Source organism: Chroicocephalus ridibundus, unplaced genomic scaffold (genome assembly GCF_963924245.1).
Source record: "Chroicocephalus ridibundus unplaced genomic scaffold, bChrRid1.1 SCAFFOLD_530, whole genome shotgun sequence".
In the NCBI taxonomy this organism is placed as follows: Eukaryota; Metazoa; Chordata; class Aves; order Charadriiformes; family Laridae; genus Chroicocephalus; species Chroicocephalus ridibundus.
In genome coordinates, this window is record NW_026961180.1 from 23,272 (window position 1) to 49,057 (window position 25,786).

The following is a 25,786-nucleotide window of genomic DNA, read 5'->3' on the forward strand; positions in this document are numbered from 1 at the left end:
GACCCTACTGCATGCTGGGGCTGCCCCTTAAATGTTCTGACCAGTAGCCTCCCAGTAGCCCCCAGTGACCCCGTGCCGTCCTGGGGCTGCCCCCTGAAGGTTCAGCCCAGTAGCCTCCCAGTAACCTCCCAGTAACCCCCAGTGACCCTGTTGGCCCCCCAAGTACCTCCAGAACCCCCCCAAACACCTCCAGGGCCCCATAAGTATCTCCAGGACCCCCCCAAACACCTCCAGAACCCCATAAGTATCTCCAGGACCCCCCCAAACATCTCCACGACCCCATAAGTACCTCCAGGACCCCCCCCAAACACCTCCAGGACCCCATAAGTACCTCCAGAACCCCCCCAAACACCTCCAGGACCCCATAAGTACCTCCAGGACCCCCCCCAAACACCTCCAGGACCCCATAAGTACCTCCAGAACCCCCCCAAACATCTCCACGACCCCATAAGTACCTCCAGGACCCCCCCCAAACACCTCCAGGACCCCATAAGTACCTCCAGGACCCCCCCAAACATCTCCAGAACCCCATAAGTATCTCCAGGACCCCCCCCAAACACCTCCAGGACCCCATAAGTACCTCCAGAACCCCCCCAAACACCTCCAGGACCCCATAAGTACCTCCAGGACCCTCCCCAAACATCTCCAGAACCCCATAAGTACCTCCAGGACCCCCCCCAAACACCTCCAGGACCCCATAAGTATCTCCAGAACCCCCCCAAACATCTCCAGGACCCCATAAGTATCTCCAGAACCCCCCCAAACACCTCCACAACCCCATAAGTACCTCCAGAACCCCCCCAGACACCTCCAGAACCCCATAAGTACCTCCAGGACCCCCCCCAAACGTCTCCAGGACCCCATAAGTACCTCCAGAACCCCCCCAAACACCTCCAGGACCCCATAAGTATCTCCAGAACCCCCCCCAAACATCTCCAGAACCCCATAAGTATCTCCAGGACCCCCCCTAAACATCTCCACAACCCCATAAGTACCTCTAGAACCCCCCAAGCACCTCCAGGACCCCCCCAAACACCTCCAGAACCCCATAAGTATCTCCAGGACCCCCCCAAACACCTCCAGAACCCCATAAGTACCTCCAGAACCCCCCCAAGCACCTCCAGAACCCCCCCCCCCGTCACCGGGGGACACCGGGACCCCCCCCCCCCCCGCCCCGGGTGACGCGGGTGCCCCCAGAGATCATCGAGAAGGTGCTGCGCCCCCCCCCCGCTGTGCCGGCCCGCCGTCTCGGCCGACCAGGCCCCCCTGGAGTGCATCCAGCTGATGAAGCAGTGCTGGAGCGAGCAGCCCGAGAAGAGGCCCAGCATCGACCAGATCTTCGAGCAGGTGCGACCAGTACGGGGTCACGTGGGACCAGTACGGGGAGATACGGGACCAGTATGGGGTCACGTGGGACCAGTACGGGGAGATACGGGACCAGTATGGGGTGATATGGGACCAGTATGGGGTGATACAGGATGGGTATGGGGTGATATGGGACCAGTATGGGGTGATATGGGACCAGGACAGGGTGATATGGGACCAGTATGGGGAGATACGGACCGGTATGGGGCGATATGGGACCAGTATGGGGAGATATGGACCAGGATGGGGTGATACGGGACCAGGATGGGGTGATACAGACCAGTATGGGGTGATATGGACCAGTATGGGGAGATACGGACCAGTATGGGGTGATACAGACCAGTATGGGGAGATACGGACCAGTATGGGGCGATACAGGATGGGTATGGGGTGATATGGGACCAGTATGGGGTGATATGGGACTAGTACGGGGTGATACAGACCAGTATGGGGAGATATGGACCAGTATGGGGCGATATGGGACCAGTATGGGGTGATAGGGACCAGTATGGGGAGATACAGGATGGGTATGGGGTGATATGGGACCAGTATGGGGTGATATGGGATGGGTATGGGGTGATACGGGACCAGTATGGGGAGATACGGACCGGTATGGGGTGATACGGGACCAGTATGGGGTGATACAGACCAGTATGGGGTGATATGGACCAGTATGGGGAGATACGGACCAGTATGGGGAGATATGGACCAGTATGGGGTGATATGGGACCAGTATGGGGTGATATGGACCAGTACGGGGAGATACGGGACCAGTATGGGGAGATACAGACCGGTATGGGGTGATATGGGACCAGTATGGGGTGATACAGACCAGTATGGGGTGATACGGACCAGTATGGGGTGATACGGACCAGTATGGGGAGATACGGACCGGTATGGGGTGATACGGGACCAGTATGGGGTGATACAGACCAGTATGGGGTGATATGGACCAGTATGGGGAGATACGGACCAGTATGGGGAGATATGGACCAGTATGGGGTGATATGGGACCAGTATGGGGTGATATGGACCAGTACGGGGAGATACGGGACCAGTATGGGGAGATACAGACCGGTATGGGGTGATATGGGACCAGTATGGGGTGATACAGACCAGTATGGGGTGATACGGACCAGTATGGGGTGATACGGACCAGTATGGGGTGATATGGACCGGTATGGGGAGATACGGGCCAGTATGGGGTGATACAGGATGGGTATGGGGTGATATGGGACCAGTATGGGGAGATATGGACCAGTATGGGGTGATACAGGATGGGTATGGGGCGATATGGGACCAGTATGGGGTGATACGGACCAGTATGGGGAGATATGGACCAGTATGGGGCGATATGGGACCAGTATGGGGTGATACAGACCAGTATGGGGAGATACGGACCGGTATGGGGTGATACGGGACAAGTATGGGGAGATATGGACCAGTATGGGGTGATATGGGACCAGTATGCGGTGATATGGGATGGGTATGGGGAGATATGGACCAGTATGGGGAGATACGGACCAGTATGGGGAGATACGGGACCAGGACAGGGTGATATGGGACCAGTATGGGGTGATACAGACCAGTATGGGGAGATATGGACCAGTATGGGGTGATATGGGACCAGTATGGGGTGATATGGGACAAGTATGGGGAGATACGGACCAGTATGGGGTGATATGGACCAGTACGGGGTGATACGGACCAGTATGGGGAGATATGGACCAGTACAGGGGGAGACGGGACCAGTATGGGGAGATACAGGACCAGTACAGGGTCACATGGGACCAGGACGGGGGGAGATGGGACCAGTACGGGGTGATATGGGATGGGTATGGGGTGATACAGACCAGTATGGGGTGATATGGGACCAGTATGGGGTGATACAGACCAGTATGGGGTGATACGGGACCAGTATGGGGTGATATGGGACCAGTATGGGGCGATACGGACCAGTATGGGGTGATATGGGACCAGTATGGGGTGATACAGACCAGTATGGGGAGATACGGACCAGTATGGGGTGATATGGGACCAGTATGGGGAGATACGGACCAGTATGGGGAGATACAGACCGGTATGGGGAGATATGGGACCAGTATGGGGTGATATGGACCAGTATGGGGTGATATGGACCAGTATGGGGAGATACGGACCAGTATGGGGAGATATGGACCAGTATGGGGTGATATGGGACCAGTATGGGGTGATATGGACCAGTACGGGGAGATACGGGACCAGTACGGGGAGATACGGGACCAGTATGGGGTGATACAGACCAGTATGGGGAGATATGGACCAGTATGGGGCGATATGGGACCAGTATGGGGTGATACAGACCAGTATGGGGTGATATGGACCAGTATGGGGTGATACGCGCCAGTATGGGGAGATACAGACCAGTATGGGGTGATACGGACCAGTACGGGGTGATACGGGACCAGTATGGGGTGATACGGACCAGTATGGGGTGATACAGACCAGTATGGGGTGATATGGACCAGTATGGGGTGATATGGACCAGTACGGGGAGATACGGGACCAGTATGGGGAGATACAGACCGGTATGGGGAGATATGGACCAGTATGGGGTGATACAGGATGGGTATGGGGTGATATGGACCAGTATGGGGTGATATGGGATGGGTATGGGGAGATATGGACCAGTACGGGGTGATATGGGACCAGTATGGGGAGATATGGACCAGTATGGGGTGATACAGACCAGTATGGGGTGATACGGGACCAGTATGGGGAGATATGGACCAGTATGGGGTGATATGGGATGGGTATGGGGAGATATGGACCAGTACGGGGTGATATGGACCAGTATGGGGTGATACGGGACCAGTATGGGGTGATACGGGATGGGTATGGGGTGATACAGACCAGTATGGGGTGATACAGACCAGTATGGGGAGATATGGACCAGTATGGGGTGGTGGGATGTTGGTTATGGGGTTGGTGGGACCAGTTGGGTGGTGGTTATGGGGTGGTGGGACGTTGGTTATGGGGTGGAGTGGCTCCAGTTGGGTACTTATGGGGTGGTGGGACCAGTATGGGGTTGGGTGGGACCAGTATGGAGTGGTGTGGAGCCAGGTGGGTGGTGGTTATGGGGGGGTGGAACATTGGTTATGGGGTGGGGTGGGACCAATATGGGGTTGGGTGGGACCAGTTGGGTACTTATGGGGTGGTGGGACCAGTATGGGGTTGGGTGGGACCAGTATGGGGTGGTGGGATGTTGGTTATGGGGTTGGTGGGACCAGTTGGGTGGTTATGGGGTGGTGGGACCAGTATGGGGTGGGGTGGGACCAGTTGGGTGGTGGTTATGGGGTGGTGGGACATTGGTTATGGGGTGGGGTGGGACCAGTTGGGTACTTATGGGGTGGTGGGATGTGGGTTATGGGCTGGTGGGACCAGTATGGGGTGGTGGGACGTTGGTTATGGGGTGGGGTGGGACCAGTTGGGTACTTATGGGGTGGTGGGACCAGTATGGGGTGGTGGGACGTTGGTTATGGGGTTGGTGGGACCAGTTGGCTGGTTATGGGGTGGTGGGACGTTGGTTATGGGGTGGGGTGGGCCCAGTTGGGTGGTTATGGGGTGGTGGGACCAGTATGGGGTTGGGTGGGGTGTGGGTTATGGGGTGGGGTGGGCCCAGTTGGGTGGTTATGGGGTGGTGGGACCAGTATGGGGTTGGGTGGGACCAGTATGGAGTGGTGTGGGGCCAGTTGGGTGGTGGTTATGGGCTGGTGGGATGTGGGTTATGGGCTGGTGGGACGTGACTTATGGGTCAGGACCCCCCCCTCTGCCCCCCAACCAGTTCAAGGGCATCAACAAGGGGCGGAAGACGAACATCATCGACTCCATGCTGCGGATGCTGGAGCAATATTCCAGCAACCTGGAGGATCTCATCCGGGAACGCACCGAGGAGCTGGAGATCGAGAAGCAGAAGACGGACAAGCTCCTCACCCAGATGCTGCCCCCGTGGGTCGCCCGCCCGCCCGCCGTGGGGCTGAGGACGGGGGCGGGGAGGGGGGTGGGGGTGGGGGTGGGGGGTGGGGGGGGTAGAGGGAGGGAAGGAGGAGATAAGGGGGGGGGGTTGGGGTGGGGAGCGACGTGGGGTGATGGGACCAATGTGGGGTGGTGGGACCAGTTATGGGGTGGGGTGGGACAAGTATGGGGTGGGGTGAGACCAGCTATGGGGTGGTGGGACCAATATGGGGTGGTGGGACCAGTAAGGGGTGGTGGGACCAGTTATGGGGTGGTGGGACCAATATGGGGTGGTGGGACCAGTAAGGGGTGGTGGGACCAGTTATGGGGTGGTGGGACAAGTATGGGGTGGTGAGACCAGTTATGGGGTGGTGGGACCAGTTATGGGGTGGTGAGACCAGTAAGGGGTGGTGAGACCAGTTATGGGGTGGTGGGACCAGTTATGGGGTGGTGGGACCAATGTGGGGTGGTGAGACCAGCTATGGGGTGGTGGGACCAGTAAGGGGTGGTGGGACCAGTTATGGGGTTGGGTGGGACCAGTTATGGGGGGGTGGGACCAGTTATGGGGTGGTGAGACCAGTAAGGGGTGGTGGGACCAGTTATGGGGTGGTGGGAGCAATATGGGGTGGTGGGACCAGTTATGGGGTGGTGAGACCAGTTATGGGGTGGTGGGACCAATATGGGGTGGGGTGGGACCAGTTATGGGGTGGTGAGACCAGTTATGGGGTGGTGGGACCAGTTATGGGGTGGTGGGACCAGTAAGGGGTGGTGAGACCAGTTATGGGGTTGGGTGGGACCAGTTATGGGGTGGTGGGACCAGTTATGGGGTGGTGGGATGTGGGTTATGGGGTGGGACCAGTTATGGGGTGGGGTGGGACCAGTTATGAGGGGGTGGGACCAGTTATGGGGTGGTGGGACCAGTTATGGGGTGGTGAGACCAGTTATGGGGGGGTGGGACCAATATGGGGTTGGGTGGGACCAGTTATGGGGTGGTGGGACCAGTAAGGGGTGGTGGGACCAGTTATGGGGTGGGGTGGGACCAGTTATGGGGTGGTGGGACCAATATGGGGTTGGGTGGGACCAGTTATGGGGTGGTGGGACCAGTTATGGGGTGGTGGGACCAGTAAGGGGTGGTGGGACCAGTTATGGGGGGGTGGGACCAGTTATGGGGTGGTGGGACCAGTAAGGGGTGGTGGGACCAATATGGGGGGGTGGGACCAATATGGGGTGGTGGGACCAGTTATGGGGTGGTGAGACCAGTAAGGGGTGGTGGGACCAGTTATGGGGTGGTGGGACCAGTTATGGGGGGGTGGGACCAGTAAGGGGTGGTGGGACCAGTTATGGGGTGGGGTGGGACCAGTTATGGGGTGGTGGGACCAATATGGGGTTGGGTGGGACCAGTTATGGGGTGGTGGGACCAGTTATGGGGTGGTGGGACCAGTAAGGGGTGGTGGGACCAGTTATGGGGGGGTGGGACCAGTTATGGGGTGGTGGGACCAGTTATGGGGTGGGGTGGGACCAGTTATGGGGGGGTGGGACCAGTTATGGGGTGGGGTGGGACCAGTTATGGGGCGGCCGTTGCTCCGTAGGTTCCATCTGGGGGGGGGGGGGTGGTGGCGTAGAGGTTGGGGGGCCGGGGGGGGACATGTGGGGCCGGAGGGGGTCGAGGTGGCCACTGGGGATGGCTTGGGGTTGCCCATGGCCTGGTTGACCCCACGTGGCTCCATGGGGCTGGAGGGGGTCGAGGTGGCCACTGGGGGACAAGTTGGGGTTGCCACGTCCCCGTAGACCCCATGTGGCTCTATGAAGCTGGAGGTGGCCGAGGTGGCTACTGAGGGCCGAGTTGGGGTTGCCACGTCCCTGTAGACCCCACCTGGCTCTATGGGGCTGGAGGGGGTCGAGGTGGCTACTGAGGGCCGAGCTGGGGTTGCCCATAGTCTATTGACCCCCTGAAGTCTATGGGGCCGGAGGGGATCGAGGTGGCTACTGAGGGCCGAGTTGGGGTTGCCACATCCCCGTAGACCCCACGTGGCTCTATGGGGCAGGAGGTGGTCGAGGTGGCTACCGAGGGCCGAGTTGGGGTTGCCACGTCCCTGTAGACCCCACCTGGCTCTATGGGGCAGGAGGTGGTCAAGGTGGCCACTGAGGGACAAGTTGGGGTTGCCACGTCCCCGTAGACCCCATGTGGCTCTATGAAGCTGGAGGCGGCCGAGGTGGCTACTGAGGGCCGAGCTGGGGTTGCCTGTGGTCTATTGACCTCCCGAAGTCTATGGGGCTGGAGGGGGTCGAGGTGGCTACCGAGGGCCGAGTTGGGGTTGCCACATCCCTGTAGACCCCACCTGGCTCTATGGGGCCGGAGGCGGCCGAGGTGGCTACTGAGGGCCGAGCTGGGGTTGCCCATGGTCTATTGACCCCCCGAAGTCTATGGGGCCAGAGGGGATCGAGGTGGCTCCTGAGGGCCGAGCTGGGGTTGCCACGTCCCTGTAGACCCCACGTGGCTCTATGAAGCTGGAGGTGGCCGAGGTGGCTACTGGGGGCCGAGCTGGGGTTGCCCATATCTATTGACCCCCCGAAGTCTATGGGGCTGGAGGGGGTCGAGGTGGCTACTAGGGATGGGTTGGAGGTTGCCACATCCCTGTAGTCCCCACCCAGGCCTGTGGGGCTGGAGGTGGCCGAGGTGGCTACTGAGGGCCGAGCTGGGGTTGCCTGTGGTCTATTGACCCCTGGAAGTCTATGGGGCTGGAGGGGGTTGAGGTGGCTACTGAGGGCCGAGCTCGGGTTGCCCATGGTCTGTAGACCCCCCGAAGTCTATGGGGCTGGAGGGGGTCGAGATGGCTACTGAGGGTTGAGTTGGGGTTGCCACGTCCCCGTAGACCCCACCTGGCTCTATGGGGCTGGAGGTGGCCAAGGTGGCTACTGAGAGCCGAGCTGGGGTTGCCCATATCTATTGACCCCCCGAAGTCTATGGGGCTGGAGGGGGTCGAGGTGGCTACTGAGGGCCGAGTTGGGGTTGCCACGTCCCTGTAGACCCCACCTGGCTCTATGGGGCCGGAGGCGGCTGAGGTGGCTACTGAGGGCTGAGTTGGGGTTGCCCATGGTCTGTAGACCCCCCGAAGTCTATGGGGCTGGAGGCGGCCGAGGTGGCTACTGAGGGCCGAGCTGGGGTTGCCCATGGTCTATTGACCCCCCGAAGTCTATGGGGCCAGAGGGGATCAAGGTGGCTACCGAGGGCCGAGCTGGGGTTGCCACGTCCCTGTAGACCCCCCGAAGTCTATGGGGCTGGAGGGGGTTGAGGTGGCTACCGAGGGCCAAGTTGGGGTTGCCACGTCCCTGTAGACCCCACCTGGCTCTATGGGGCAGGAGGTGGTCAAGGTGGCTACTAGGGATGGGTTGGAGGTTGCCACATCCCTGTAGTCCCCACCCAGGCCTGTGGGGCTGGAGGTGGACAAGGTGGCTACTGAGGGCCGAGCTGGGGTTGCCCATGGTCTGTAGACCCCCCGAAGTCTATGGGGCTGGAGGGGATCGAGGTGGCTACTGAGGGCCGAGCTGGGGTTGCCCATATCTATTGACCTCCCGAAGTCTATGGGGCTGGAGGGGGTTGAGGTGGCTACTGAGGGCCGAGTTGGGGTTGCCACGTCCCTGTAGACCTCGCCTGGCTCTATGGGGCTGGAGGTGGCCAAGGTGGCTACTGAGGGCCGAGTTGGGGTTGCCCATGGTCTATTGACCCCCTGAAGTCTATGGGGCCGGAGGGGATTGAGGTGGCTACTGAGGGCCGAGTTGGGGTTGCCACATCCCCCTAGACCCCACCTGGCTCTATGAGGCTGGAGGGGGTTGAGGTGGCTACCGAGGGCTGAGCTGGGGTTGCCCATGGTCTGTAGAGCCCCCGAAGTCTATGGGGCTGGAGGGGGTCGAGGTGGCCACTGAGGGACAAGTTGGGGTTGCCACGTCCCCGTAGACCCCACCTGGCTCTATGAAGCTGGAGGCGGCCGAGGTGGCTACTGGGGGCCGAGTTGGGGTTGCCCATGGTCTGTAGAGCCCCCGAAGTCTATGGGGCCGGAGGGGGTCGAGGTGGCTACTGAGGGCTGAGTTGGGGTTGCCCATGGTCTGTAGAGCCCCCGAAGTCTATGGGGCTGGAGGGGGTCGAGGTGGCTACTGAGGGCCGAGCTGGGGTTGCCCATAGTCTATTGACCCCCTGAAGTCTATGGGGCCGGAGGGGATCAAGGTGGCTACTGAGGGCCGAGTTGGGCTTGCCACATCCCCCTAGACCCCACGTGGCTCTATGAAGCTGGAGGCGGCCGAGGTGGCTACTGAGGGCCGAGCTGGGGTTGCCTGTGGTCTATTGACCTCCCGAAGTCTATGGGGCTGGAGGGGGTTGAGGTGGCTACCGAGGGCCGAGTTGGGGTTGCCACGTCCCTGTAGACCCCATGTGGCTCTATGAGGCTGGAGGTGGTCAAGGTGGCTACTAGGGATGGGTTGGAGGTTGCCACATCCCTGTAGTCCCCACCCAGGCCTGTGGGGCTGGAGGTGGCCAAGGTGGCTACTGAGGGCCGAGCTGGGGTTGCCTGTGGTCTATTGACCCCTGGAAGTCTATGGGGCTGGAGGGGGTCGAGGTGGCTACTGAGGGCCGAGCTGGGGTTGCCCATGTCTATTGACCCCCCGAAGTCTATGGGGCTGGAGGGGATTGAGGTGGCTACCGAGGGCCGAGCTGGGGTTGCCACATCCCTGTAGACCCCACCTGGCTCTATGGGGCCGGAGGAGGCCGAGGTGGCTACTGGGGGCCGAGTTGGGGTTGCCCATGGTCTATTGACCCCCCGAAGTCTATGGGGCCGGAGGGGATTGAGGTGGCTACCGAGGGCCGAGTTGGGGTTGCCACATCCCCGTAGACCCCAGCTGGCTCTATGGGGCCGGAGGTGGCCGAGGTGGCTACTGAGAGCCGAGCTGGGGTTGCCTGTGGTCTATTGACCTCCCGAAGTCTATGGGGCTGGAGGGGGTCGAGGTGGCTACTGAGGGCCGAGCTGGGGTTGCCCATATCTATTGACCTCCTGAAGTCTATGGGGCTGGAGGGGGTCGAGGTGGCTACTGAGGGCCGAGCTGGGGTTGCCCATGGTCTATTGACCCCCCGAAGTCTATGAAGCTGGAGGCGGCCGAGGTGGCTACTGAGGGCCGAGCTGGGGTTGCCCATAGTCTATTGACCCCCCGAAGTCTATGGGGCCAGAGGGGATCAAGGTGGCTACCGAGGGCCGAGTTGGGCTTGCCACATCCCCCTAGACCCCACGTGGCTCTATGAAGCTGGAGGCAGCCCCGCTGGCTACCGAGGGCCCGACTCAGACTTGCCGCCCCATGTGCCGACCGCCGCCCCTCCCCCCCCTTTCCCCGGGGGCCAAACCTTCCTCTCCGACCGGCGCTTGCCCCCTCGGGCAGGTCGGTAGCCGAGGCGCTGAAGATGGGGACGCCGGTGGAGCCCGAGTACTTCGAGGAGGTGACCCTTTACTTCAGCGACATCGTGGGCTTCACCACCATCTCGGCCATGAGCGAGCCCATCGAGGTGGTCGACCTCCTCAACGACCTCTACACCCTCTTCGACGCCATCATCGGCTCCCACGACGTCTACAAGGTGAGGGGGGGCGAGGTGGGCTACCGGCCGGCCCACGGGCGGTAGCCGCGCTCCCCTTGGGGCAGAGGGATAAAGGTTTTGAAAGGCCGGGGTTGGGGGGGAAGGTGGTGGCCACCAAAATGGGTGGGGTTGGGGGTCGCCGTGGGTCTGAGGGATGTCGATGGGGGCGTGGGGCCACCTTGGGGCACTGCCGGCCACGATGGCCACCTTGATCAAGGGATGAGTGGCCACCAAGTGAAGGCCGGCGTCCTTAGAGACACCTGTGTGGCTCTGGTGGCCACCATTCCGTGGGGTGTAGGGCCAAAGATGGGGGGTGGCCACCAAAATGGATGGGGTTGGGGGTCGCTGTGGGCCTGAGGGATGTTGATGGGGCGTGGGGCCACCTCGGGGCACTGGTGGCCACCTCGATCTGGAGATGAGTGGCCACCAAGTGAAGGCCGGCGTCCTTAGAGACACCTGTGTGGCTCTGGTGGCCACCATTCCGTGGGGTGTAGGGCCAAAGATGGGGGGTGGCTACCAAATGGGTGGGGTTGGGGGTCGCCGTGGGCCTGAGGGATGTCGATGGGGGCGTGGGGCCACCTCGGGGTGTTGGTGGCCACAATGGCCACCTCGATCTGGAGGTGAGTGGCCACCAAGTGAAGGCCGGCGTCCTTAGGGACACCTGTGTGGCTCTGGTGGCCACCATCCCCTGGGTCACAGGGCCAAAGATGGGGGTGGCCACCAAAATGGATGGGGTTGGGGGTCGCCGTGGGCCTGAGGGATGTCGATGGGGTGTGGGGCCACCTCGGGGCGTTGGTGGCCACGGTGGCCACCTTGATCTGGAGATGAGTGGCCACCAAGTGAAGGTGACGGGCCACCAAGGCCCTTAGGGACATCCGTGAGGTGGCCGTGGCTCTGGTGGCCACCATCCCCTGGGGCGTAGGGCCAAAGATGGGGGGTGGCCACCAAAATGGATGGGGTTGGGGGTCGCCGTGGGCCTGGGGGACGTCGATGGGGGCATGGGGCCACCTCGGGGCGTTGGTGGCCACGGTGGCCACCTCGATCTGGAGGTGAGTGGCCACCAAGTGAAGGCCGGCGTCCTTAGGGACACCTGTGTGGCTCTGGTGGCCACCATTCCATGGGTCACAGGGCCAAAGATGGGGGGTGGCTACCAAATGGGTGGGGTTGGGGGTCGCCGTGGGCCTGAGGGACGTCGATGGGGGCGTGGGGCCACCTCGGGGCGCTGCCGGCCACGGTGGCCACCTCGATCTGGAGGTGAGTGGCCACCAAGTGAAGGTGGTGACGGGCCACCAAGGCCCTTAGGGACATCCGTGAGGTGGCCGTGGCTCTGGTGGCCACCATCCCCTGGGACGTAGGGGCAAAGATGGGGGGTGGCCACCAAATGGGTGGGGTTGGGGGTCGCCGTGGGCCTGAGGGATGTCGATGGGGGCGTGGGGTCACCTCGGGGCGCTGCCGGCCACGATGGCCACCTCGATCTGGAGGTGAGTGGCCACCAAGTGAAGGCCGGTGTCCTTAGGGACACCTGTGTGGCTCTGGTGGCCACCGTTCCATGGGGTGTAGGGCCAAAGATGGGGGGTGGCCACCAAAATGGATGGGGTTGGGGGTCGCCGTGGATCTGAGGGATGTCGATGGGGGCGTGGGGCCACCTCGGGGCGCTGGTGGCCACGGTGGCCACCTCAATCTAGGGATGAGTGGCCACCAAGTGAAGGTGGTGACGGGCCACCAAGGCCCTTAGGGACGCCCGTGAGGTGGCCGTGGCTCTGGTGGCCACCATCCCCTGGGGCGTAGGGCCAAAGATGGGGGGTGGCCACCAACTGGATGTGGCCGGGGGTCACCGCGGGCCTCAGGGCCACCTCCAAGGTTAGACGCCGGCCGCGGTGGCCACCTCGATCTGCAGAGAAAGGGCCCCGTGGCCACCAGACGAAGGTGGGGGGGGGGGGGTGGCTCCGGTGGCCACCGTCCCCCGGGCGAAACGTGTCCCTCGTGTGTCGTGTCCCCTCCCCCCCCGCCCCCCCCCCAGGTGGAGACCATCGGGGACGCCTACATGGTGGCCTCGGGGCTACCGAAACGCAACGGCAACCGGCACGCGGGGGAGATAGCCAACATGTCCCTGGACATCCTCAGCTCCGTCGGCACCTTCAAGATGCGGCACATGCCGGAGGTGCCCGTCCGCATCCGCATCGGCCTCCATTCGGGTGAGGCCACGCCCACCCCTGACCCCTCCCCCACCCCCCACACCCCCCACCCCAAAGACCACGCCCAGCCCCGACGGCCACGCCCCCAACGCTCGGCCAACCCCCAACATGGCCGACGCCCAAGATGGCTGACGCCCAAGATGGCTGACGCCCAAGATGGCTGACGCCCAAGATGGCCGACGCCCATCGGCCGGGACACCCCTGGCCACGCCCCACAAGACCACGCCCATCCCCGATGGCCACGCCCCCTCCCCCTTGGCCACACCCCCAACACTCGGCCAACCCCCGACATGGCTGTCACCCAATATGGCCGACGCCAAGATGGCCGACACCCATTGGCTGGGAGCCCCCGGCCACACCCCACAATACCACGCCCCACAAGACCACGCCCACCTCCTACCCTTGCATTGGCCACGCCCCAACGTTTGGCCAACCCCTGACATGGCCGACGCCCAAGATGGCTGACGCCCAAGATGGCCGACACCCATCGGCTGGGACACCCCTGGCCACGCCCCACAAGACCACGCCCCACAAGACCACGCCCACCTCCTACCCTTGCATTGGCCACGCCCCAACGTTTGGCCAACCCCTGACATGGCCGACGCCCAAGATGGCTGACGCCCAAGATGGCCGACACCCATCGGCTGGGACACCCCTGGCCACGCCCCACAAGGCCACGCCCATCCCCGATGGCCACGCCCCTCCCTCTTGGCCACGCCCCCAATGCTCGGCCAACCCCCGACATGGCCAACGCCCAAGATGGCTGACGCCCAAGATGGCCGATGCCCAAGATGGCCGACACCCATCGGCTGGGAGCCCCCGGCCACGCCCCACAAGGCCACGCCCATCCCCGATGGCCACGCCCCTCCCTCTTGGCCACGCCCCCAATGCTCGGCCAACCCCCGACATGGCCAACGCCCAACATGGCCGACATCCAATATGGCCGACACCCAAGATGGCCGACGCCCATCAGCTGGGACCCCCTGGCCACGCCCACAAAACCACGCCCACCCCATGGCCACGCCCCTCCCTCTTGGCCACGCCCCCAATGCTCGGCCAAACCCCAACATGGCCGTCACCCAACATGGCCGACACCCAAGATGGCCGACGCCCAATATGGCCGACACCCATCGGCTGGGAGCCCCCTGGCCACGCCCCACAAGACCACGCCCATCCCCGATGGCCACGCCCCTCCCTCTTGGCCACACCCCCAACGCTCGGCCAACCCCCAACATGGCCGACATCCAACATGGCCGACATCCAACATGGCCGACATCCAACATGGCCGACACCCATCGGTCGGGACCCCCCGGCCACGCCCCCAAATACCACGCCCATCCCTATGGCCACGCCCCTCCCTCTTGGCCACGCCCCCAATGCTCGGCCAACCCCCGACATGGCCAACACCCAACATGGCCGACACCCAAGATGGCCGACGCCCAATATGGCTGACACCCATCGGCTGGGACACCCCTGGCCACGCCCCACAAGACCACGCCCATCCCCGATGGCCACGCCCCTCCCTCTTGGCCACGCCCCCAATGCTCGGCCAACCCCCAACATGGCCGACGCCCAATATGGCCGACACCCAAGATGGCCGACACCCATCGGTCGGGACCCCCTGGCCACGCCCCACAAGACCACGCCCATCCCCGATGGCCACGCCCCCTCCCCCTTGGCCACACCCCCAACGCTCGGCCAACCCCCAACATGGCCATCACCCAATATGGCCGACACCCAAGATGGCCGACACCCATCGGTCGGGACCCCCCTGGCCACGCCCCCAAATACCACGCCCATCCCTATGGCCACGCCCCTCCCTCTTGGCCACGCCCCCAATGCTCGGCCAACCCCCGACATGGCCAACGCCCAATATGGCCGACACCCAAGATGGCTGACGCCCATCGGTCGGGACCCCCTGGCCACGCCCCATAAGACCATGCCCCACAAGACCACGCCCACCTCCTACCCTTGCATTGGCCACGCCCCAACGTTTGGCCAACCCCCGACATGGCCGACACCCATCGTCTGGGACCCCCTGGCCACGCCCCCAAAGACCACGCCCACCCCTATGGCCGCGCCCCTCCCTCTTGGCCACACCCCCGACACGGCCGTCACCCATTGGCCAGGACGCTCCCCCCCCCCCGGCCACGCCCCCAAAGACCCCGCCCGCCCCCTCCCCCGGGGTGGCCACGCCCCCTTCCATGGCCACGCCCCCCCATCCCTCCCCCTCCCCCTTTGGCAGCCGCCCATTGCCCACAGACACCCCCCCACCCCCACCCCCGGTGACCACGCCCCCTCAGTGACCACGCCCCCGTGACCACGCCCCCCTTGGCCACGCCCCCCCGCCGTCTCTCCCCCTGCCCTTCGGTGGCCGCCCATTGCCCACACCCCCCCACCCACCACCCCCTTTGACCACGTCCCCCTTTGACCACGCCCCCTCTGACCCCGCCCCCATTTGACCACGCCCCCTCCGTGACTGCGTCCCCCTTGGCCACGCCCCCATTGGCCACGCCCCCCCCATCCCTCACCTGCCCTTCAGTGGCCACCCATTGCCCACACCCCCCCACCCACCACCCCCTTTGACCACGCCCACCCCGTGACCACGCCCCCTTTGACCACGGCCCCTCCGTGACCACGCCCCCTTGGCCACGCCCCCCATCCCTCCCCCTCCCCCTTCGGCAGCTGCCCATTGCCCACAGACACCCCCCCGCCCCCACCCCCGGTGACCACGCCCCCCCTTTGACCACGCCCCCCGTGACCACGCCCCCTCCTCCCCGCCGTCTCTCCCCCTGCCCTTCGGTGGCCGCCCATTGCCCACACCCCCCCCAACCCCACCCCTTTGACCACGCCCCCCGTTGACCACGCCCCCTCTGACCCCGCCCCCTTCGTGACCACGCCCCCTTTGACCCCGCCCCCCGTGGCCACGCCCCCCGCAGGCCCGTGCGTGGCGGGGGTGGTGGGGCTGACCATGCCGCGGTACTGCCTCTTCGGGGACACCGTCAACACCGCGTCCCGCATGGAGTCCACCGGCCTGCGTGAGTCCCCCCGCCCCACACCCCGCCCCACAGCCTGCCCCACACCCCGCCCCACAGCCCGACCCACAGCCCGCCCCACAGCCCGACCCACCCCCGGCTCCCCATCCCCACCCCCCCGCCCCCCAACACGGGTCTCACCCGGTGCCCCCGGCCCCACGCGGGCCCCCAACGCGCCTGGCCCTGACCCACACCTGGCCCTGACCCACACCTGGCCCTGACCCACACGTCCCCAACACGCATGTCCCCGCCCCACACGTGTCCCCCGCCCCACACCTGGCCCTGACCCACACCTGGCCCTGACCCACACATCCCCAACACGCATGTCCCCGCCCCACACCTGGCCCTGACCCACACGGGTCCCCAACACACACGTGTCCCTGCCCCACACATGTCCCTGACCCACACGTCCCCAACACGCCTGGCCCCGACCCACACATGCCCCCCACCCCACACATGGCCCTGACGCACAGATACCCAACACGCATGTCCCCACCCCACATGTGTCCCCAACCCACAGGTCCCCAACACACACGTGTCCCTGCCCCACACGTGTCCCTGACCCACACACCTCCCCCACCCACAGGTCCCCACCCCACACATATCCCTGACCCACACATGTCCCCAACCCACGGGTCCCCACCACACACATCTCCCTGACCCACACGTGTCCCCGACCCACACGTGTCCCTGACCCACAGATCCCCAACACGTGTGTCCCCGCCCCACACATGTCCCCCACCCACGGGTCCCCAACACACACGTGTCCCTGCCCCACACGTGTCCCTGACCCACACACCTCCCCGACCCACAGGTCCCCACCCCACACATGTCCCTGACCCACACATGTCCCTGACCCACAGGTCCCCAACACACACATCTCCCTGACCCACACATGGCCCTGACCCACACGTGTCCCCAACCCACGGGTCCCCAACACGTGTGTCCCCATCCCCACCCCCGTCCCCAACACGCCTGGCCCCGCCCCACACATGTCCCCCGCCCCACACATGTCCCTGACCCACACATGGCCCTGACCCACAGATCCCCAACACGCATGTCCCCGCCCCACATGTGTTCCCCAGCCACATGTGTCCCCACCCCACACGTGTCCCTGCCCCACACGTGTCCCCAACCCACGGGTCCCCAACACACACGTGTCCCTGACCCACACATGGCCCTGACCCACACATGCCCCCCACCCCACACATGGCCCTGACCCACACATGTCCCCAACCCACGGGTACCCAACACACACATCTCCCTGACCCACACATGGCCCTGACCCACACGTGGCCCTGACCCACACATGGCCCTGACCCACAGATCCCCAACACGTGTGTCCCTGCCCCACAAGTGTCCCCGCCCCACACGTGTCCCCCACCCACGGGTCCCCAACACACACGTGTCCCTGACCCACATGTGTCCCTGACCCACACACCTCCCTGACCCACAGGTCCCCACCCCACACATGTCCCTGACCCACAGATCCCCAACACGTGTGTCCCTGCCCCACATGTGTCCCCCACCCACGGGTCCCCACCACACACGTGTCCCTGACCCACACATCCCCAACACGCCTGGCCCCGACCCACACATGTCCCCCACCCCACACATGTCCCCCACCCCACACATATCCCTGACCCACACGTGTCCCTGACCCATGGGTCCCCGACCCACACGTGCCCCCCACCCCACACATGGCCCTGACCCACACATGTCTCCGACCCACACAGGTCCCCAACACGCCTGGCCCTGCCCCACACGCGTCCCCCACCCCACACATGGCCCTGACCCACACATGTCCCCCGCCCACGGGTCCCCAACACACACGTGTCCCCGCCCCACACGTGTCCCTGACCCACACGTCTCCCCACCCCACATGTGTCCCCGCCCCACACGTGTCCCCAACACGGGTCTCACCTGGTGTCCCCACCCCACGTGTCCCCATCCCCACCCCTGTCCCCGCCCCACACATGTCCCCCGCCCCACACATGTCCCCAACACACCTGGTCTTGACCCACACGTCTCCCTGCCCCACATGTCCCCAACACGCATGTCCCCGCCCCACACGTGTCCCCGCCCCACACGTGTCCCCAACACGCATGTCCCCGCCCCACACGTGTCCCCAACCCACCTGGTCTCGACCCACACGTCTCCCTGCCCCACACGTCCCCGACACACGTGTCCCCGCCCCACGCGTCTCCCTGACCCACGGGTCTCCAACACACGTGTCCCCCCCCCCCCCCACCCGTGTCCCCGCCCCACACGTGTCCCCGCCGCGCGTCCCGGGGGTCCCCCCCGCCGTGGGGCGCCGTGGGGCGCCGTGGGGCGCGGGGGGTGACGCGGTGTCCCCGCAGCGTACCGCATCCACGTCAACGCCCGCACGGTGGCCATTCTGCTGGCCCTGCAGGAGGGCTTCAAGCTGGACATTCGGGGCAAGACCGAGCTCAAGGTGACCCCCGGCGCCCCCCAAGTGACCCCCAAGTGCCCCCAGTGCCCCCCAAGTGCTCTCAGTGACCCCCAAGTGCCCTCAGTGACCCCCAAGTGCCCCCAAAGTGACCGTAGGGACCCCCAAATGACGCCCCAAGTGCCCTTAGCGACCCCCAAGTGCCCCCCCAAGTGGCCCGAGTGACCCCCAAGTGACCCCCAAGTGCCCCCCAAGTGGCCTGAGTGACCCCCAAGTGACCCCCAAGTGACCCCAGTGACCCCCAAGTGCCCCCAAAGTGACCGTAGGGACCCCCAAATGACGCCCAAAGTGCCCTTAGAGACCCCCCAAGTGCCCCCCAAGTGGCCCGAGTGACCCCCAAGTGACCCCCAAGTGCCCTCAGTGACCCCCAAGTGCCCCCAGTGCCCCCCAAGTGCCCCCAAAGTGACCGTAGGGACCCCCAAATGACGCCCAAAGTGCCCTTAGCGACCCCCAAGTGCCCCCCAAGTGGCCTGAGTGACCCCCAAGTGCCCCCCAAGTGCCCCCCAAGTGGCCTGAGTGACCCCCAAGTGACCCCCAAGTGACCCGAGTGACCCCCAAGTGCCCCCAGTGACTCCCAAGTGCCCACAAAGTGACCGTAGGGACCCCCCAAATGACGCCCAAAGTGCCCTTAGCGACCCCCAAGTGCCCCCCAAGTGGCCTGAGTGACCCCCAAGTGCCCCCCAAGTGCCCCCCCAAGTGGCCTGAGTGACCCCCAAGTGACCCCCAAGTGACCCAAGTGACCACCAAGTGCCCCCAGTGACCCCCAAGTGCCCCCAAAGTGACCGTAGGGACCCCCAAATGACGCCCAAAGTGCCCTTAGCGACCCCCAAGTGCCCCCCAAGTGGCCTGAGTGACCCCCAAGTGACCCCAAAGTGACCTTAGTGACCCACAAGTGCCCCCCAAGTGGCCTTAGTGACCCCCAAAGTGCCTCCCAAGTGCCCCACAAGTGCCCTTAGCAACCCCCAAGTGCCCCACAAGTTCCCCACAAGTGCCCTTAGCGACCCCCAAGTGACCCCCAAGTGCCCTCAGTGACCCCCAAGTGCCCCCAGTGACCCCCAAGTGCCCCCAAAGTGACCGTAGGGACCCCCAAATGACGCCCAAAGTGCCCTTAGCGACCCCCAAGTGCCCCCCAAGTGGCCTGAGTGACCCCCAAGTGACCCGAGTGACCCCCAAGTGACCCCAGTGACCCCCAAGTGCCCCCAAAGTGACCGTAGGGACCCCCCAAATGACGCCCAAAGTGCCCTTAGAGACCCCCAAGTGCCCCCCAAGTGCCCCCCAAGTGCCCTGAGTGACCCCCATGTGCCCCCCAAGTGCCCCATTGCTCCTTTATTGACCCCGTGGCTCTACGTCACCCCTTAATTGCCCCCACTGACCTCTTATTGCCCCCTTATTGCCCCAAGTGCCCCCTTATTGCCCCCCAACGCCCCCCTATTGCCCCCTTTCTGCCCCCCAACGCCCCCTTATTACCCCTTTATTGCCCCCCTTACCCCCTTAGTTGCCCTCATTGAATTGCCCCCGTTACCCCCTTAATTGCCCCCACTGACCTCTTATTGCCCCCTTATTGCCCCCAGGGCCCCCTCATTGCCCCCCAGTGCTTCCTTATTGCCCCTGTTGGCCCCTTATTGCCCCCCAACGCCCCTTTATTCCCCCTATTCTCCCCTTATTGCCCCCAATGCCCCCCTTGCCCCCTTAATTGCCCCCGCTACCCTCTAATTGCCCCCTTATCGCCCCCCAATGCCCCCCTATTGCCCCCTTTCTGCCCCGCAACGCCCCCTCATCACCCCTATTGCCCCTGTACTACCCCTTAATTGCCCCCATTAACCCTAATTGCCCCCTTTCTGCCCCCCAATGCCCCCTTATTACCCCCTTATTGCCCCCCTTACCCCCTTAGTTGCCCTCATTGCCCCTTTAATTGCCCCCATTACCCTCTTAATTGCCCCCACTGACCTTTTATTGCCCCCTTATTGCCCCAAGGGCCCCCTCATTGCCCCCCAATGCTTCCTTATTCCCCCTATTCTCCCCTTATTGCCCCCAATGCCCCCCTTGCCCCCTTAATTGCCCCCGCTACCCTCTTATTGCCCCCTTATCGCCCCCCAATGCCCCCCTTTTGCCCCCTTTCTGCCCCCCAACGCCCCCTCATTCCCCCTATTGCCCCCGTACTACCCCTTAATTGCCCCCATTACCCCTAATTGCCCCCATCGCCCCCTAATTGCCCCCTTTCTGCCCCCCAATGCCCCCTTATTACCCCTTTATTGCCCCCCTTACCCCCTTAGTTGCCCTCATTACCCCTTTAATTGCCCCCATTACCCTCTTAATTGCCCCCACTGACCTTTTATTTGCCCCCTTATTGCCCCCAGGGCCCCCTCATTGCCCCCCAATGCTTCCTTATTGCCCCTATTGGCCCCTTATTGCCCCCCAACGCCCCTTTATTCCCCCTATTCTCCCCTTATTGCCCCCAATGCCCCCTTCAATGCCCCCATTGCCCCTTTAATTGCCCCCTTGCCCCCTTAATTGCCCCCGTTACCCTCTTATTGCCCCCTTATCGCCCCCCAATGCCCCCCTTTTGCCCCCTTTCTGCCCCCCAACGCCCCCTCATTCCCCCTATTGCCCCCGTACTACCCCTTAATTGCCCCCATTACCCCTAATTGCCCTCTTTCTGCCCCCCAATGCCCCCTTATTCCCCCTTTATTGCCCCCCTTACCCCCTTAGTTGCCCTCATTGCCCCTTTAATTGCCCCCATTACCCCCTTAATTGCCCCCACTGACCTTTTATTGCCCCCTTATTGCCCCAAGGGCCCCCTCATTGCCCCCCAATGCTTCCTTATTGCCCCTATTGGCCCCTTATTGCCCCCTTATTGCCCCCCAACGCCCCTTTATTCCCCCTATTCTCCCCTTATTGCCCCCCAATGCCCCCCTTGCCCCCTTAATTGCCCCCGCTACCCTCTTATTGCCCCCTTATCGCCCCCCAATGCCCCTCTTTTGCCCCCTTTCTGCCCCCCAACGCCCCCTCATCCCCCCTATTGCCCCCGCACTACCCCTTAATTGCCCCCATGGGCCCCCCCAGTTGCCCCCACTGCCCTGTGCCCCCCCAGGGAAGGGCGTGGAGGACACCTACTGGCTGGTGGGACGCGAGGGCTTCACCAAACCCATCCCCACCCCCCCCGACCTGCTGCCCGGGTGAGCCCCACGTCTGCGACCCCCACTTTGGGGGCGGGGGGGGGGGGGCAGACGCCTGGATCCCCTCTTGGGGGGCTGGGGGGGTCTCTGGGTCTCATGGGGGAGTCCCTGAGGGGGTCCTCTGGGTCCCATGGGGGGGGGACAGATGCCTGGGTCCCCTTTTGGGGGGCTGGGGGGTCTCTGGGTCCCATGGAGGGGGGGCGGACCGCCTGGGTGCCCTTTGGGGGGGGTTGGGGGGTCCCGGGGTCCCATGGGGGGGTCTATAAGGGGGTCCCTGGGTCCCATAAGGGGGGGACAGATGCCTGGGTCCCCCTTTTGGGGGGCTGGGGGTGGGTCCCTGAGTCCCATGGGGGGCTGGGGGGGTCTCTGGGTCTCATAAGGGGGGGTGGACACCTGGGTCCCCTTTGGGGGGCTGGGGGGGGTCTCTGGGTCACATAAGGGGGGGGCAGATGCCTGGGTCCCCTTTTTGGGGGGCTGGGGGGGGGTCTCTGGGTCCCATGGGGGGGTCTATAAGGGGGTCCCTGGGTCCCATAAGGGGGGGGCAGATGCCTGGGTCCCCTTTTTGGGGGGCTGGGGGGGGGTCTCTGGGTCCCATGGGGGGGTCTATAAGGGGGTCCCTGGGTCCCATAAGGGGGGGGCAGATGCTTGGGTCCCCTCTTGGGGGGCTCGGGAGGGTCTCTGGGTCTCATAAGGGGGGGTCTATAAGGGGGTCCCTGGGTCCCATGGGGGGGGGACAGATGCCTGGGTCCCCTTTTGGGGGGCTGGGGGGGTCTCTGGGTCCCATGGAAGGGGGGGGAAGGTGCCTGGGTCCCCTCTTGGGGGGCTGGGGGGGTCTCTGGGTCTCATGGGGGGGTCCCTAAGGGGGTCCCTGGGTCCCATGGGGGGGGGACAGATGCCTGGGTCCCCTTTTGGGGGGCTGGGGGGGGGTCTCTGGGTCCCATGGGGGGGGGAAGGTGCCTGGGTGCCCTTTTTGGGGGCTGGGGGGGGTCTCTGGGTCTCATTGGGGGGTCTATAAGGGGGTCCCTGGGTACCATAAGGGGGGGCAGACGCCTGGGTCCCCTTTGGGGGGGCCTGGGGGGGGTGTCTCTGCGTCTCATGGGGGGGTCCCTGAGGGGGTCTCTGGGTCCCATAAGTGGGGGGCGGACACCTGGGTCCCATCTGGGGGAGCTGGGGGGGTCCCGGGGTCCCATAAAGGGGGGGGGAAAGTGCCTGGGTCCCCTCTTGGGGGGCTGGGGGGGGTCTCTGGGTCCCATGGAAGGGGGGGGAAAGTGCCTGGGTCCCCTTTTGGGGGGCTGGGGGGGGTCTCTGGGTCTCATGGGGGGGGGGGAAGGTGCCTGGGTCCCCTTTTTGGGGGCTGAGGGGGGTCTCTGGGTCCCATGGAGGGGGGGCGGACGCCTGGGTCCCCTTTGTGGGGGGGGTGGGGGGGTCCCAGGGTCCCATGGGGGAGTCTATAAGGGGGTCCCTGGGTCCCATAAGGGGGGGGCAGATACCTGTCTCCCCTTCTGGGGGGCTGGGGGGGGTCTCTGGGTCCCATGGGGGGGGTCTATAAGGGGGTCCCTGGGCCCCACGGGGGGGACGACAGATGCCTGGGTCCCCTTTGGGGGCGCTGGGGGGGTCCCATTGAGGGGGCTGGGGGTTCTCTGGGTCCCATGGGGGTGGGGGGGGGGGGGGCGGATGCCTGGGTCCCATTTTGGTGGTGGGGGGGGGGAAGGTGCCTGAGTCCCCTTTGGGGGGGCTGGGGGGGGGGGGTCCCTGGGTCCTGTGTGTGTGTGGGGGGGGGTGGTGTGGGGCTGGGGGGGGTCCCATGGAGGGGGCTGGGGTGGGTGGGGGGGCGTCCCTAGGTCCCATGGAGGGGGGGGGGGGTGTCCCCCAAATCCCATGCGGCGAGGCCGGGGATGGGACCCCCCGTGTCCGTGTCCCCTCCCCCACCCCAAATCCCGGACCCTCGTATCTTCCCCCCCGCCCCCCCCCCGCCCCCACAACCCCCTGCCCCACCCCCTGCCCCACCTCCTGCCCCCAGGGCCAGCAACCACGGCATCAGCCTGGACGAGATCCCGCCCGAGAGGAGGAAGAAACTGGAAAAGGCCCGGCCGGGGCAGGTGCTTAAATAGGCCTCGGTAAGCCACGCCCCCTCCCCCGCCAAGCCACGCCCCCTTCCCCGCCAAGCCACGCCACGCCCCATCCCCCGCCAAGCCACGCCCCGCCACAACCCCTCCGGCGGCAAACCCCGCCCCCTCCCCACCAGCCCCGCCCCCTTGAACCAGGCCTCGCCCCCTCACAAATAAGCCACGCCCCCAATAGGCTCCGCCCCTCTCCCAACCAGGACCCGCCTCTCCAAAACAGGCTCCGCCCCTTCAAATCAGGCCCCGCCCCTCCAAACATGGCCCCGCCCCCTCCCAACCGGGCCCCGCCCCCTCCCAACCTGCTCCCACCTCTTCGAACCAGGCCCCGCCCCCTCAAAAATGGGCCCCGCCCCCTCCCAACCAGGCCCCGCCCCTTCAAACCACCCCCGCCCCCTCCCAACCAGGCCCCGCCCCCTCCCAACCCACTCCCCACCTCTTCAAACCAGGCCCCGCCCCCTTCAAACCAGGCCCCGCCCCCTCCAATCCAGGCCCCGCCCCCTCCAATCCAGGCTCCGCCCCTTCAAATCAGGCCCCGCCCCCTCCCAACCAGGCCCCGCCCCCTCCCAACCTGCTCCCACCTCTTCGAACCAGGCCCCGCCCCCACAAATAGGCCCCGCCCCATCCCAAACGGGCCCCGCCCCCTCAAACCAGGCCCCGCCCCCTCCCAACCAGGCTCCGCCCCTTCAAATCAGGCCCCGCCCCTCCAAAACCTGGCCCCGCCCCCTCCCAACCTGCTGTCACCTCTTCAAACCAGGCCCCGCCCCATCCCAAACGGGCCCCGCCCCTTCAAACCAGGCCCCGCCCCCCAAAACAGGCCCCGCCCCCTCCAACCTGCGGCCACCTCTTCAAATCAGGCCCCACCCCTTCAAATCTGGCCCCGCCCCCTCACAAATAGGCCCCGCCCCCTCCCAACCAGGTCCCGCCCCTTCAAACCACCCCCAACCCCCCTCCCCCCTCCCATCCAGGCCCCGCCCCTTCAAATCAGGCCCCGCCCCCTCCAACCTGCTGCCACCTCTTCGAACCAGGCCCCGCCCCTCCCAATAGGCCCCGCCCCTTCCAACCAGGCCCCGCCCCCTTCCAACCAGGCCCCGCCCCTTCGAACCCAGGCTCCAAAGGCCTCTACGGCCTTTAAGTCCTCCAAACCATAGAGTTGGGCCTAGACCAACCCCGCCCCCCCCCCCCCCCCCCGGGGGGCGCTCTGCCCCTCCCCGGCGCCGCTCTATGACCCCGGCCTCGCGCGACACCATAGAGACGCGGCCAGAGCGCCTCCCCCCCCCCCCCCCCACCTTCCCCGGGGGGGCGGCCATAGAGCGCTGGGGCCTAGAGCGCCGCCCCCGGTGCACGCTGGGAAGGCGACTGACCCCCAACCCCCACCCCCCCCCCCCTCAACAGGCACGGCCCCGCCCAGCCGCGAGGAGCCAGCGCCCCCATTGGCTGCCGCCGGGCCGGGCCACGCCCACCCGCGCGGGCTGGAATGACATCACCGGAAGCGGCTGCGGGATGGGCGGGGGGGGGGGGGGGGGCGGGGGAAGGAGGAAGGGGGCGTGGCCTCTCTTTAAAAGGGGGCGTGGCCTCCCTTAGAGGAGGCGGAGCCTCTCTTAAAGGGGCCGCGCCCCCCCCCCCCGGGATTTCCAGCGAGAAAAACCCCCACCCCCTGGGGGCGGCCATCTTGGAAGGGGGGGGGGGGGGCTGCGGCTCGCTCTTAAAGGGCCAGGCGGCTTTTTATTTCTCTAGTTCCCCTCCCCCTCGCCCCCCCCCCCCCCCCCCCACATTTCCCCCCCCCCCCCGTTTCCACCCCCCCCCCCCCAACAACTT

General features: G+C 65.0%; 1 protein-coding gene across 1 annotated transcript in view; it reads left to right on the forward strand.

Moving 5' to 3' along the window:
• The window catches only part of LOC134509118 (retinal guanylyl cyclase 1-like), a 47,244-nt gene extending 21,772 nt beyond the window's left edge, over nucleotides 1–25,472 (forward strand). The window contains 10 exon segments of the mRNA XM_063321597.1: nucleotides 1,198–1,220; nucleotides 1,222–1,347; nucleotides 5,189–5,352; nucleotides 10,780–10,972; nucleotides 12,993–13,167; nucleotides 16,107–16,205; nucleotides 18,563–18,667; nucleotides 21,764–21,848; nucleotides 23,869–23,965; nucleotides 25,364–25,472. Coding sequence (XP_063177667.1) covers nucleotides 1,198–1,220; nucleotides 1,222–1,347; nucleotides 5,189–5,352; nucleotides 10,780–10,972; nucleotides 12,993–13,167; nucleotides 16,107–16,205; nucleotides 18,563–18,667; nucleotides 21,764–21,848; nucleotides 23,869–23,959 — 1,061 coding nt within the window. The 3' untranslated portion in view covers nucleotides 23,960–23,965; nucleotides 25,364–25,472.
• Nucleotides 25,473–25,786: the final 314 nt, after the last annotated feature.